Genomic DNA, 14,025 nt, shown 5'->3' with positions numbered 1-14,025 from the left:
TATTCCCCAATCCCACACATGGGAGAAAGGGGAGAGAGTATACAACTCATTGCAGATAGATCCATACAATCTAAACCTAGGTTCAGATGAAGGGTGGGAAACCTCAGACTCCGGAGCCAAATGTGGCTTTACAAACCTCTCTATCCAGCCTTTGGGATTCTCAACTGTCCCTGTTCCCTCTCATTGGGGCCACATCCCACACTAGCTTTGCCCTCGTTGTCTAGCTGGAATGTGTATTTGAATTGTGGTAAGACCTCCTGTTTGCCTGACTGGAAAATGAAGCTACTGTGGGGAGGCATGCACACAGAAGCTGACACAAATGTGTAAAGTCTGGGCTCTTAAGGACTGTAACAGATGCTATCTTTACATTCTGCATACTATTGTACTGAAGCTGCTCAGATTAAGGAGCATAAATAATGGAAATGATATTATATGCAGGACAGGTATTGCATCGACTACAGGCAAGATGGAAAGAAAGCTGCTGATTCATACAAAGCATGAATAGCCTGATTTTTTATAAATACAAGGAAGCATGCAGTATTGAAGAGAAATAGTATAACAAGCATCAAAAATTGAGATGAAGAGAGGGTGATAGAGAAAAATCATTCTTGACAATGAAGCACCACAAGACAGAAAATATTACTGACTTTTTCCTCCCTGATTCATGGAGCCAGTGTCTCGTCCACATTGTCCTTTGTTATTCACTCCAAATGTCCAGACTTCTCCATTCTTCATCAGCACACAAGTATGAGCTTTGCCCATGGCTACCTGAGTTGCAAAGTGGCCTTTCAAATCTGTTACTAAACCTGAAAGATAAACACACATCTGAGTGACAAACATTCCCTTGCTGTGAAATATATCTGCACTGTAACTCAAATGTAGAAGGACAAGAAGCTATTAAGACCAAAAGCAACAGCCAGGTAATATACCCTGATTAGGCCCAATCAAGATGTCAAAGTTTGGATATACTAGCTTATTCTAATAGGCAATTTTCTTACCTATAGCTTTTGGATTCCCACCCCCAACAATGGACCAACACCTACTAATAATGTCTGTTTCTAACACGGGAGTAACAGCTCAACAGCACAAATGCTTACACAACCATGAAAAGAAAACTAATTTCACACAGCATCACAACAGAACCCCTCTGCAAGTTATTTCAATTAGACAGTTACATATATAGTCTAAACTATTTCTCTTTATCAAGTCAATTGTTCTTTAAAACATCTACAATATCAACTTACTTGTGCCATCAGAGTAAATTGCATCCTTTCCAAACATGTATAGTTCTCCATCTTTTGAAATAACTGAACTGCTCCCATTATTGCATGCAGTATATACCACCATTTTTCCTTCCATTTTGATTATCTTTTTGGGCTTATACGGCTTAGCCTGCCGCCTACTTTTGGCTTAAAAAGAGGGAGAAAGTGTTACATTAGAAGATCTAAGTTTTAATATGAAGCTAAGGAAATAAATGTGTTTGTTTAACAAATGGTAATGTGATTGAAAATCTAGGCTATTTATACATACAAAAAAGGAAGATGGTGGATATCCATTATACTTCCACCATTTGTATTTCTGAATATTCAAAGTCAAAATCGAAAGAATTAGTACTGTCATCATGAGACTATGAAGAGCTCTATGCTTTCTTCCTGCTTCCATAATCAGAGAGGCATGCAAAGCAATACACATATATGAGGATTCAAATCAACAGCATATAAACGGCTAAGGTGTTGTTTTGAAAACTTCCAGGCACAAAGCAAACAATGTTATCACTGTGACCTATTAACTGGAAATCCTGTTCAAAATGTCCCAAAGCAAACATATCAAAGCAAGTCCACTGCATACACACAAATAGCATAAAAATGCACACACAACGCTGTGTTTCTAACACTACTGTAGAATACACACGTAATGTCTGGCAAGGGTGAGGGGAGATAAAAAGTTAGTCCTACCAAGAGTAGACCCACTAAAATCAAGGAATTAAATGGGTCTACTCTGAGTATGACTTTGTTGCATATATTCCAAGGACTAGAATGTGCAAGGTTAAGGTGAGACTTGACAATATTTTTTAAAAATGTTGCTTCCAAGTTGTATAATAAGAAATCAGGGATGAAAATATATTATGCTGTTTTCTATAGAGAGCAGCACTGCTCACACAAAATGATGATCACACCACTAGATGTGTCTTCCACTTGAGCTACTTGCAATAACATTCAGAAAATAAATCTCCCCCTGATTTTTCCTTATTCACAGGAGGAACACTTCAGTGTTTGGAGAGCACAAATTGTGATATCACCCAGGTGAAAAAGGACTATGAATCCTAACACAAACAACCAGAAATTAAGAAAGCACTCTTTCAAGCTTTGGAGCATCTCTCTAACAGTTGTTAATGCAGGCATCACAAACACCCCAACCTACTTGATTCTCCATCTTCCCCTTTACTTGCTGAGCCTGTGAAAAATATGCTTCCGTCCTCCGCAACAAGTAAAGCATGTGAGCCATCATGCCCAACTGAGAACTGAACAATCTTTGGAGATTTGGTGATCGGCAGCTCAACCCACTTCCCTGCTGAAGGACCACCTTGTTTTATTCCAAGGCTCTGGTATTTGCCAGTATAATAAATCTGAAGGGGAGGCAAGACACTAACATTAGTTTGATTATAACATTCAATCATTGAAAAAAAAGAAAGAGAAAAGCGGTTTGACAAATTTCAAAGTGGGTATGTTAATTTTACTCAAACCCAGTTTGCAATTAATGAAGTCACAATCCACACAATGCCATGCAACTTTTTTCTCTTTTGGAAAATGCAGCTGGGCAGGCCACATTCTGAAATGGAAGTCCCACATGGGGTGTACGTGGGTGTTATCTAACTTTTCATCTGGTACTTTTCCCTGCTAAAAAATAACCCATCTCCCTTTGCTTGTCTTCCTCTGCAGACTAAAGCCTCAATGTCTGGATTCAGAAAAGAAAAGACTGAAGAAAAGCTACTTACAGTTCATTGAGAATCACATATAGTTTAGCCCACATATAACATTGTGCCCAGCTCCCAAACAGCACTAATGCAAGCCAAGGGGACATTATACAGTTGGGTGCACACAAAAGTGTTTCCAGTACCTTTCCACTAGCCGTTTTCATCAGTGCAAATTCTCTTCCTGCACCAAGAACAGCTGACTCTTCATCAAACCCTGTACCTACAAACACAAAGCTGCCATTAGCTATCAATGCTTTTCAAACATAGGTGTTTTCAGTGTCAAATTCAAACATTCCACGGGCTTAATTTTGTGCAACTGGCATCCATTCAAATGTTCAAGTACAAACATCTTACACAAAATATTGTCAAAACAAAATAAAAAAATCCTTCCAGTAGCACCTTAAGAGACCAACTAAGTTTGTTCTTGGTATGAGCTTTCGTGTGCATGCACACTTCTTCAGATACACTAAAACAGAAGTCACCAGACCCTTATATATAGTGAGAGAGTGGGGAGGGGTATGACTCAGAAGGGTGGTGGGAATGGGTGATTGGCTGATAGGTGTGGAAAACCTGTTGACGACTGTTAATGACTGCAATTGGTCTTACAGGAAAAAGCAAGGGGTGGGATGGCTAAAGATAGCTTTGTCATGTATCCCATCCCACCCCTTGCTCATACCAAAAACAAACTTAGTTGGTCTCTAAGGTGCTACTGAAAGGAATTTTTTTATTTTTTATTTTGTTTTGACTATGGTAGACCAACACGGCTATCTACCTATAACAAAATATTGTGTCGTTTCAAACACAACTGGTGGGCAGGAAATATTGAAACACACTCTATGAGACTACATTTACAAACAAATATACCTGAAATCACCAGAATATTACATTGGAGGATAAAAATAATTGGCTAGCTAAAAAAAAAAACCCGACAAATAATTGAGAATTGTGGAAACAATGGTACCACTGACCCACACAGGGAAAATAATTTGTGAACCTATGTAAGTGTATCAAACCTATCACTTATTTTTTCAGCTTTAAAGTAAGTTTCCCTTTTGGATGCTTCTCCATACTGAATCAAACTATCATGCTCTCTGCAATTTATTAAACATGGAACAGGAAAATAGAAAAATGATTCCTTACTGATAATGTGCATGTCTTTCTCCAGATCAAATAATGAGATACCACATGCGTGTAAGCATTTTCGTGCAAGCTTAAGCTGCAGTTCTTGTTGTAGCACCGGCTCAGTACTTGTTGCAAATATTCGAACTACAAAACCATCCTGCAACAAATAACAATACAATATTCAACAATTTGAAATAATTATTGCCACAAAAGGATAGAGCAATCTTGTTCTTCCTAGATTGCATTGTGAATCTTTAGCAACTCCTTCATTAAGTAAGATATATGCAGGGTCAGATGCTGATTAATATGAATAACAGTGCAAACACAACAAGCAAAAGAACACACATTAGTCATTAACTTAAAGCTTTTTCATATTTGCACATTCCTATCTCCTAACTGCCAATGCAATGTTTAACTCACACAAGATGTAAGCTAAGTTCATTAAACCATATGAATATCTGCACATCAATTTTATATGCAGAGAATATTGTTATACATTTGGTTATTAAAAAAGAAGCAACTGAAAGGTGCTGAAAATAAACAACCAGGTTTAAGTTCCTACAGCCTGAAAATATATGATGTTCCATTTTAAATGACAAAACACTTCCAGTCCTTTAAGTATCAGTTACATTTTGGCATCTAGGTGCTCAGGAAATTAGCAAGAAGTGGGAGTTTTCTGCAGCATTTCCCAAGAGTTTAACGTTAGCTTATTTGTTAGTAAAATGAGAAATCCCACTTTTACTTGATAGCTTGCATTTCTAACACTTGCCCTTATCTGAATCCTGCAGAAAGCACAGACAATCTGCTAACGTGACAGATGTGCTGAAATGCTATCAAAAGTATTAGGGTCTTTTACATGCTTTTCACCTACCTTCCCAGGGAAACTTCCTCCCTGCAAACAAGTGAATTGGTGTTAAGGGTATCAAACAAAATATTGGACTTCTTCTATCATTTGCCTCTTGGAGGCAAAACAAACCTTCTTTAAGGCAAAATTATAAAAGATGCCAGAAATCCATGTTCAAGTCCCCTGACCTCTTTTTCTTTTCCTAAAAGGAGCTAGGGTATGTGGATTTGGATTGTGCTGTGGCGTAAGAGAGAGGAGTTCAAACATTTCACCTTGAAAGCCATTCCCATGAAGGTGTCACTAGCTGCAGAAGGGAAGGCATACAGGTGAATTTGAACCTGTATATTTCACCTTCCCAGAGGTAATAGCAGCTCTCATGCAGGGGGAAAGGATCCCACTCCTCACCCTACATCATGCCCAGCTCTTCGAGAAGTGTTGACAAACCAAGGTAATGAGAAGGAAGGCTGTTTTTAGAACAGCCAAATATAAGTTTGATTTTAAATGAAATGAAGTTTATACTTTTAATTCCAAACTGATTCAAGGCTCTCTATCAAAGACACTGAGGTAAAGATTTTTTCCCCTAAGTATTAAAAATCTGACTTTAAGGTGTTTATTAAAGGTATTTAAAATGATATAATTAATAATAATAATTCCCTGAATATTTGAAAGGGCAGATATTTTTAAAATGAAATTAAAAACAGAGAGGCAATGAGAACGATTAAGCCAGGCCTTCCAATTTTATGCACTACTCATATTATAACACTTGCAGCAAAATGTATTCAGCAGATGAAGATCAGAATGGTTAAGAGAGCACAACAGCCCCGAGAAGCATGATGTGGGTGGGAGAGCTAAACTATAACACCAGATGTTCAACATGGATACATGTGCCAGCGGGCAAATATTTGGCATGGAAGAACCCTTAACACAGATGTGCAAGAAGATAAAGAATGGCTAAGTGATAACAACAAGCAGCACCATACAAACTCAAAAGAGTCAGGAGTAATCTCCAATTCAGACAAATAAATACAAGACAAACGACATAAAATTTGGAAGCTCCTGAAATATGCATTTAATTCATTTAAGTAGTCTAGGGGATAGGCATTCTTCCCATGCATTTCTCTTTTAAATATGACAAGAGTATTGTGATGCATATTTTAATGGCATAAACATGTTAAGAATGTGCAATAACTGCAGAGTTTGGAGGCCAGCATTTAGATTACTCAATAACTCATGACAAAAAGTCATTGAAAACAAATATCAGAGGAGGTATCATACTTACGTCTCTAGAAGCTGCTATCTGATTAATATATTCTCCATCAGTGAAAAGGATGTTTTGCCCTTCAGCCTGGCAATCTGTATAGAACACACCATTATGCAATATCAAGTCACATTAAATACTTTACCCTCCAAATTTCCATAAATGATTCATTGGCATAAATAACTACAGACAGAAAATACATCCAAAGTAGCCTTGTTCCCATAATTGGAGCAAACACAATGTAACATCTTAAGTATTTTATCGATGTATAGAGAAGTTGCCGAAGCTTCGATATATTGTAGCACATAGATAGAATCCAGATCAATAAGCTATTCTTTTATTGCCTGCTTAGATGATCAACACCGCAATTACAAAAAGGAAACACCTACTGATCAACAAAGCCAAGTGTACATATTCAGTGACAATTATGTGCTACTTAAAACTGACACTTTGACTATTGATCAATTAACATATTGGTAAATTAGATTCAGAACTGTATAGTTAATAGCTCTAGGAAAACAGTGGCTTATTTATGAGTCCACATACAGTGGGCTCCTGGCACAACCATCCACTGAGGGGTTATATTCGGAGTAAGTTTGGGAGCTGCTGAGGAGCGGTCTAGGCACACTTCCTTGCATCGGCAGCACAGACTGTCAGGCTGCCTTCACGGCCCCAAGAAACTACTGAGCTTTCAATCTTCAGTGCAGTAATGCAGTAGTGGCTTTCCACTACCTGTCTCCCAGTGGAGCCTGCTAGGCTAGGAGACATGCCATGGACAAACTCTCCGAAAGCTCAGTCCTTAGTAAGAAAGGCTCTCTGCAAATGGCTACAGCACAACACCATGCTCATCGGTGGAACTGATTTTTTTAAAAGCACACAGCAAAACAATATTCAGCGCTGTGCCTTGCAGAGTCAATACATGCCAAAGCTACTGAACTTTGTGGATCCAAGATGGGACAAAGTAGCTCTGATCTTCCAGAGCCCTGAAAAGCAGCACTAGCATAACACAGAGACACGGCACAGACCTCATTCTGTCATGTAAAAGCCGCTGCTCAATGTCAGCTGCTTGCTGCGTTTCCAGGTGTTGGTGTTATCTCACAAGTTGACTGCAGAGCTGTCAGCAGCTTTTACAGCAGACTATGGTCTGTGGCAGCAGGTGTGCCATTCCACGAACACTTACACTTCAAGGGAAAGTTTTGGGAAACGACCGTTTGTAGAAAGTTGATACATTGGTTTTGAGAGTTCTTTTTCTTCTTTCACTGGGGAAACCCAGCAGAATGTGTTGTGAAATAATATACCCCTGTGATGCTTAAATGCTAATGTCCATTTAAAAGGCTCTAATTTGCCATGTTGATTCAGTCATGAATCAGGAGACAGATTCTGGTTTGGTCATTTCATTCAAAGTCTAAAATTTTTATTTTTTAAAAAAAATTGTACACTCTTTACATCAGAGGATTTTACAACCAAAATAAACCATAATACAATCAAGAACATGACTTGGCTTTTCATTCATGTTAATATCCTTCTAACTTATTGCTCTTAACCTCTTAAATCACATATATATCTTTAACAATTTTCCAAATGATGCCCTATACCTCCCTCCCCCCGTTCCCGTTACTACCCATGTGCGATCTTCTCAACCTAATATTGTTTCTCGCTGTGTTAACAAAAGTTTGTATTTGTTGTTCCATATATGTCATGTCGTCTTGTATCCTTGCGCATTTTACCTATTGCATATTGAATTTAAGCTCCATTCTAATAGTATCATGATCATTAATGTATTATATCCTTTATCCAGTATGTGAAACTTAACCATAAGCAATAAGTTTATCAGTATTTTCAGTAAAACGGAACACTATAAAACAAAGATGAAGCAAAACAAGGTCATGCACAACATAAAATTATAAGCAGTCATAAGAGCCAATCTGCATTTCCGTACCTGGCAAAGTTACTGTACCATCTTGTTCCAAAGATTCGGGATTGATTCTTATGGCTGTCATGCTATGATTGTTCACATCTCTATATAACAAGTAACCCTGCAAAGGTATAATGAATAACTGACCATTAAAGTTCCAGAACTGTGTTCGCAGTAACATAAATAAATGCCATTTCATCTTTTCCTGCTTTACCTGTTTTGAAACTGACTTATCCTTTTATGGAGGGATGTATGCACACTCATTCATGAGTATATACCACCTTTAACAGATTGCTTTGCAGTTAGTTTGAAGTTTAAGCAGTCAATCTTAAATAAGCACAATGCATCATAGGACTCACATGATGCTTGCCAACACTCCATATTGACAAGATGATGTCATTATATTTGCAGTTCAGTGTGATATGAAGCAATATGAAGGCAAACAGAGCATTTCTATTTATACATCTATTTGGCTTACAATGTCTTATTCCCAAGAGTAGCTAATAAGCACAAGAAACATTTGAAGGAAAATATGCTCAGTGGTCCTTTATATTCCAATAGAAACCTGTTCCCTCCCCCAAAAGATACAGAAAAACATCCAGCAGTTGTAAGTATTATGAATTAAGGACTTGGCCTAATCTTCCACTGTTCCCCATGATCAAACAACAGTTCAACAAAGATACAATATAGACCATAGAGATAAATGGACAAGAGAGTGGAGGTTTTAGTTAAGATATTTGTAACTGGGGAGGGATGGGCAGTTCAAGACTGCTTCCTGTAATAATTGCAGGATGTTAGACATCTAAGGTAAAGGTAAAGGTACCCTGACTGTTAGGTCCAGTCGTGGATGACTCTGGGGTTGCGCGCTCATCTCGCTCTATAGGCCGAGGGAGCCGGCGTTTGTCCGCAGACAGCTTCCGGGTCATGTGGCCAGCATGACTAAGCTGCTTCTGGTGAACCAGAGCAGCGCACGGTAATGCCATTTGCCTTCCTGCCGGAGTGGTACCTGTTTATCTACTTGCACTTTGACGTGCTTTCGAACTGCTAGGTGGGCAGGAGCTGTGACCAAGCAATAGGAGCTCACCCCGTCGTGGGGATTCGAACCGCCAACCTTCTGATCGGCAAGCCCTAGGCTCTGTGGTTTAACCCACAGCGCCATCCACGTCCCCATTAAACATCTAGTGACATATTTTCACTACGCCATAGCAAACATTAGGAACAAGTAGGAAAAGTACATTTTGCTCAATTTAAGTAAGTCTTGCCAAGCCATGTGCTTAGATCACTTTTAAAATGACCATAAAAGGTAACTATCAAATAGTCTTTGCTCCACCTTGAGTCCTATACAATATTTTTGGGTAAGTATCAAAAATTGAATATATTCCTATTTTACATTAGCCACCATGTATATTTTAAAGTTTAATTTTACATTTTAGAATTATAAGCTCCAATTATTTTACTTTTTTCCAATTACACCAATGGATTTATAATGAATTATACAGTGTTTGGTCCAATTTAGCCTACATTATAGCTCATTCGATTTAATATTAATTTCTTGTATTTGATTTCAAATTCCGCCTACCTGAGCATAACCCAACCAAGACTTCTTCTCTCTTCTATTTTTGATGCGAGATGTAGAGTTGTATATATGACCCTGTAATTTAATACAATTGTTGAAGTGGCCATTTATAAAGCAGTCATACAAAAAAAGCAACATTTTAAAAACAAGTTGGTAAACTGTGGACAATTCTTTGTCCAGTGCACCTTCATGTCCAGATGTTCAATACATCTGGGCTCCTTTGGGAGGAAGGGCAGGATATAAATTTAATGAAATAAATAGAAATGAGTTTTACTCATTTAAAAACAGATTCATGAAAACTGTTCAAGCTCAAAATGTAAATTACCCTGACTGTCCCACTGTAGCCAGAGCCGATTTTGTATAGTCCATCTTTGCATAATAAATACAAAAAGTAACCATCACTCTGAAGGAGACACTGGTCATCTTCATCTACAGAGATTTCCTTTAAAGACCACTTGTGCATCAGGGCAGCTTTCTTAATCCCATTGCTAAACCAATCTTGGATTTGTATTTTGCCCACCAAAACAGCTTGTACACTCCTCTGGAGGGAATTCAATATGGTTGGCACCTAAACAGGGGGAAAGATAACCGCCGTCACTTACTAGTAAACTTTAAATCACCAATCCTAAAAATGGAAAACAACAGCAGCAGCTGATACTAAATTATATAGACTCAATGATAGTACATTCAACACCTAACCTAGCTTATGGAAAAAGGATTTTGCATAGCGTCAGGGAAAGTTGTTCCAAGTGACAACTTGAGTTAGTCAGTAGCATGTACTGCAAATGACTGCTTATTTTTCTCCTATAAGTAGTTGTCTTTCATGAGACTGAACACTGGCTTGGATCCAAAGGCATCTTGTGTGAGCCAAAGGGCACTTCCGCTTACAGAAGGTGGTCTCACTGAATTCTTCCAATTTTCCTAGCCTGCTGCAGTCCCCCATACCCCTTCTATATAGTCCCTCTGTGGCTCGTGTGGGAAGGATTCAAGGGGTTGCAGTGAAGCCAGGAAACCCCCACTGAATGAGCAGACACTGTTCACTCTTCTCTGGATCTAACCCATAAGACACATACACGTTATTCCTCCCTTTCACAAAGTTATTTACACTGAAATCTTTAATGTTTTTCACTTTAAAGTTCCACAGAGTTTGAGGGAAATTTCATTCTTGTTAATTATGCTTAAGGTCAAGGAGAGGTGGCTAGCTGGAAAATAGAGGTACCGGTATTTATCTTATGGTGCTCTTTAGTAGTTGTATATTTTAGCTATGTTACTTTATTTCAGTTTTTGTCAACTGCCTTTAGAACATTCTGCAACATGGAAGGCAGGAAAAACTGTCTATGATAAAGAAGCAAAAATGCAAGTTCTCAGAAACCTTTACAATCTGAAAGCTTCAAAGAGCAGCTCCAGATTTTATAAGCAGAAGTGAGAAAGAGATGCACACGTAAATGGCACTTCTGCTTTTTCTGATAACTAAATAAGGGATACATAATAGGAGATAGGCACAAGCTTCAGGTGGGTCACAGCTTGAACCTCCCGCTTATGTAATTTCTCCTGTGGCTGTAACAAGAAAAGGGTAAAAGCAAAAGCACAAAACATCTACTAAGTGAGCATTTCTCACCATGCCTAAGGTTGCTCTGAGAATCTCAAGAATGTGGGTTTCCAGAAAACAAAAGCCTGAAATGGTGAGGTCAAACAAGGAAGCAAATTCTTGGAAGCCCATATTTATTACAGCTGGGATCCAAAGGGATGCTCAGTCAGAGGTCTTTTATTTTTTTCCCCTTTGAGTAGCAGACCCACCATTCCACAAGCCACTTTTCAAACCTTCCTCTATTTCAAAAGAGGTTTGCTTTCCAAAAACAGCAGCACAAAGCTTCCTTGGACAACTGGAACTAATTGTGTTTTCCTTTGGATCCAGTGCAATGCATTTCAACTAAAGACTTATATTACAATTCCTCAAGGATAGGTTTCAGGTATTTCACTCCAAACACATTTCGGAATAACATGACAAATACTTGTCAAACATACGGCATGTGCTGCATCCATGAAAAGGGCAAGCTCTATTAGGCAATCACAGTGAACTCCAAAATACTACCACCTGTGGTCTGTTGTCTCAAAATATTTCTAACGCAATCCTTAGCACTCAAGTTGACCGTCTCCAATTTGGGAAACATCAAGCAATTTCTTGGGATCAGAGACAGGTACAGATGCATGCCGTCAGCCAACATAATAATTCAAATTTTGATAAAAGACCTGGATAGTTTGACAAGCGTGGCTCCCATTGTTGGTAAGGATAGCGGAGATTGCCTGAAGCGTTCGTCCCGTTTCTCCCCATGCAGCCACAAGACTGAAGAGGCAAGCGCATGAAAGTGCTGTCAAAGACTGACCAGTACTGTCATTCATTCCAGTACTCCGAACAGTGATTTCTAGAAGGAGCTGGAACAGAGACTCTAAAGATAGAAAAAAGAGTTATTTACACAAAAGCAGAGTCATCACAAACGATAACTAATACTGATTCAAGTACTGTTATGATAACCTGCCATTAGTAAGCCATGCTCTTGTGAACTCCTGTTTAGTATTGTATGGTGCTATCTTGCTCACAATAATCCAGTCTTAAAGACTCTGTACCGACTGTTCACTACAAGGCTCAATTCAATGTATTAGCAATCATTTATAAAGCCTGGGGACCAAACATCTGAAGGAACACCTCCTCAATTCTTAAGAGCAACTGGGGGGGATTTACATGGTCCTGATTAGGATTCAGGAAGAAGAGACATTTAAAAGAGCCGACTCTGTTTTCTGGGGCCCTGACTCTGGAATAATCTTCCCTTAGAGGTACACCTGTCAGCCTCGTTGTTGTCCTTCAGGTGTCAATTCAAGATTTGAATCAGTGTTTTAATGAGTTATTAATATTTCTTTTTAGTGATGCGCTTTTACTGCTTGTGTTATGAATTTTGTATGTTTGTTGCACATCAACCTAAGTTCCTTCAGGGGAAGGGTGATTTATAAATACAGTTAACAAAACAGACAAGTAAATAAGTAAGTAGCAATTAATGCATTGCAAGATAGGAGCTTTATTGGAAAGGTGAAATAGCAACAATGCTGATGATTTGCCCTAAATCCTTAAAAAAAATTAACACTGCTCACTGAAATTATTTTTAAATAAATTGGCATCCATGCAGCATCAGAAAGAACTCTGATCCTCAACTGTTCAACCCAAAATCTGGGGAATACTCATGATTAAAGGATATGCAAGACACATAATACTGTGTTCAATGTCAGTGACATACATCTATCTGACAAGAGGATTTCTGCCTTCCAAGCAGAACCACTCAGTTCACAGCAGAGTGCTTGCAAATAGTCATCCAATCACTCAAAACATGTCACCTTACTACTTTGGCTGTGGAGAATGAAACCTGTAATACAGTAATACCTCCGCGAACATCCGCCTTGTCTAGTGTTCATTCCAGCGAACATCCGCAGCAAACCCGGAAGTACCGGAACGGGTTACTTCCGGGTTTGCCGCTCGTGCAGAAGCGCTAAATCATGCTTCGCGCATGTGCAGAAGCGCAAACCGCTCCACATGCATGCAAAGACGCGGCACTTTGCCCTGCGTCCTTTTCAGCTAGCGGCGAGGGCTCCAGAACGGATCCCGGCCGCAAAACGAGGTACGACTGTAACAGATACTATAACAGATTTGTTGACATAGCATGTAAGAGCCCATGTTTTATATTAGTTTCATGCACCAAATGAAATAAATAAACATTAGCCCTATTTCTATCATCTAATGAGCACAGAAGGCAAGAGAGAGAGAGAGAGAGAGAGAGAGAGAGAGAGAGAGAGAGAGAGAGAGAACTGGTTAAAGGAAGGGTGGGAAATTTAAAAAAATAATTTGCTATTTTTAGAATTTCTCCCAACCCTCCAGAACAAATGTGGGTGGGGAGGTCAGGGGATGGGGAAGAAATGAGTATGTTCTGCAGCATTAGCAGAAGCTGGGATAGCTCAGTCGGTAGAGCATGAGACTCTTAACCTCAGGGTTGTGGGTTCAAGACCCATGCTAGGCAAAAGATTCCTGCATTTGCAGGGGGTTGGAGTAGATGACCCTTGTCGTCCTTTCCAACTCTACAATTCTATTATTCTAAGTCATTCTGCTCACACAATGACTTTGCTGTATTCAACCCAGAAACAATTATCAGTGACCACTACGTGGGTGATGTGGTGTAAAACTGGCTCAAATGCTCCTCTATTGAAGCAGGCATTAGGTTTTCTCCCTCCATCCCTCCCTCTCCAGCATGAAACACTCAAAGCTAAAATACCTAGTTTTAAAATTGTTTCAAAT

At 39.0% G+C, this 14,025-nt stretch overlaps 1 protein-coding gene across 13 annotated transcripts in view; it reads right to left on the bottom strand.

Annotated features, from left to right (window-relative positions):
• Positions 1-14,025, bottom strand: part of MYCBP2 (MYC binding protein 2) — a 139,543-nt gene that overhangs the window by 108,009 nt on the left and 17,509 nt on the right. For all 13 annotated transcript variants that reach the window (XM_033147922.1, XM_033147924.1, XM_033147928.1 and 10 more), the window contains exons 5-14: positions 11,940-12,136; positions 10,015-10,257; positions 9,693-9,764; positions 8,138-8,234; positions 6,220-6,293; positions 4,115-4,253; positions 3,118-3,194; positions 2,422-2,626; positions 1,245-1,409; positions 648-806 (exon numbers count right to left, since the gene is read on the bottom strand). In XM_033147922.1, the coding sequence (XP_033003813.1) occupies positions 648-806; positions 1,245-1,409; positions 2,422-2,626; positions 3,118-3,194; positions 4,115-4,253; positions 6,220-6,293; positions 8,138-8,234; positions 9,693-9,764; positions 10,015-10,257; positions 11,940-12,136 (1,428 nt within the window). The remainder of the gene's footprint in view (positions 1-647; positions 807-1,244; positions 1,410-2,421; positions 2,627-3,117; positions 3,195-4,114; positions 4,254-6,219; positions 6,294-8,137; positions 8,235-9,692; positions 9,765-10,014; positions 10,258-11,939; positions 12,137-14,025) is intronic.

Source organism: Lacerta agilis, chromosome 4 (assembly GCF_009819535.1).
Source record: "Lacerta agilis isolate rLacAgi1 chromosome 4, rLacAgi1.pri, whole genome shotgun sequence".
NCBI classification, from domain to species: Eukaryota; Metazoa; Chordata; class Lepidosauria; order Squamata; family Lacertidae; genus Lacerta; species Lacerta agilis.
The sequence above is the reverse complement of the archived record's forward strand: the minus strand, read 5'-3'. Positions and strand labels throughout refer to the sequence as shown.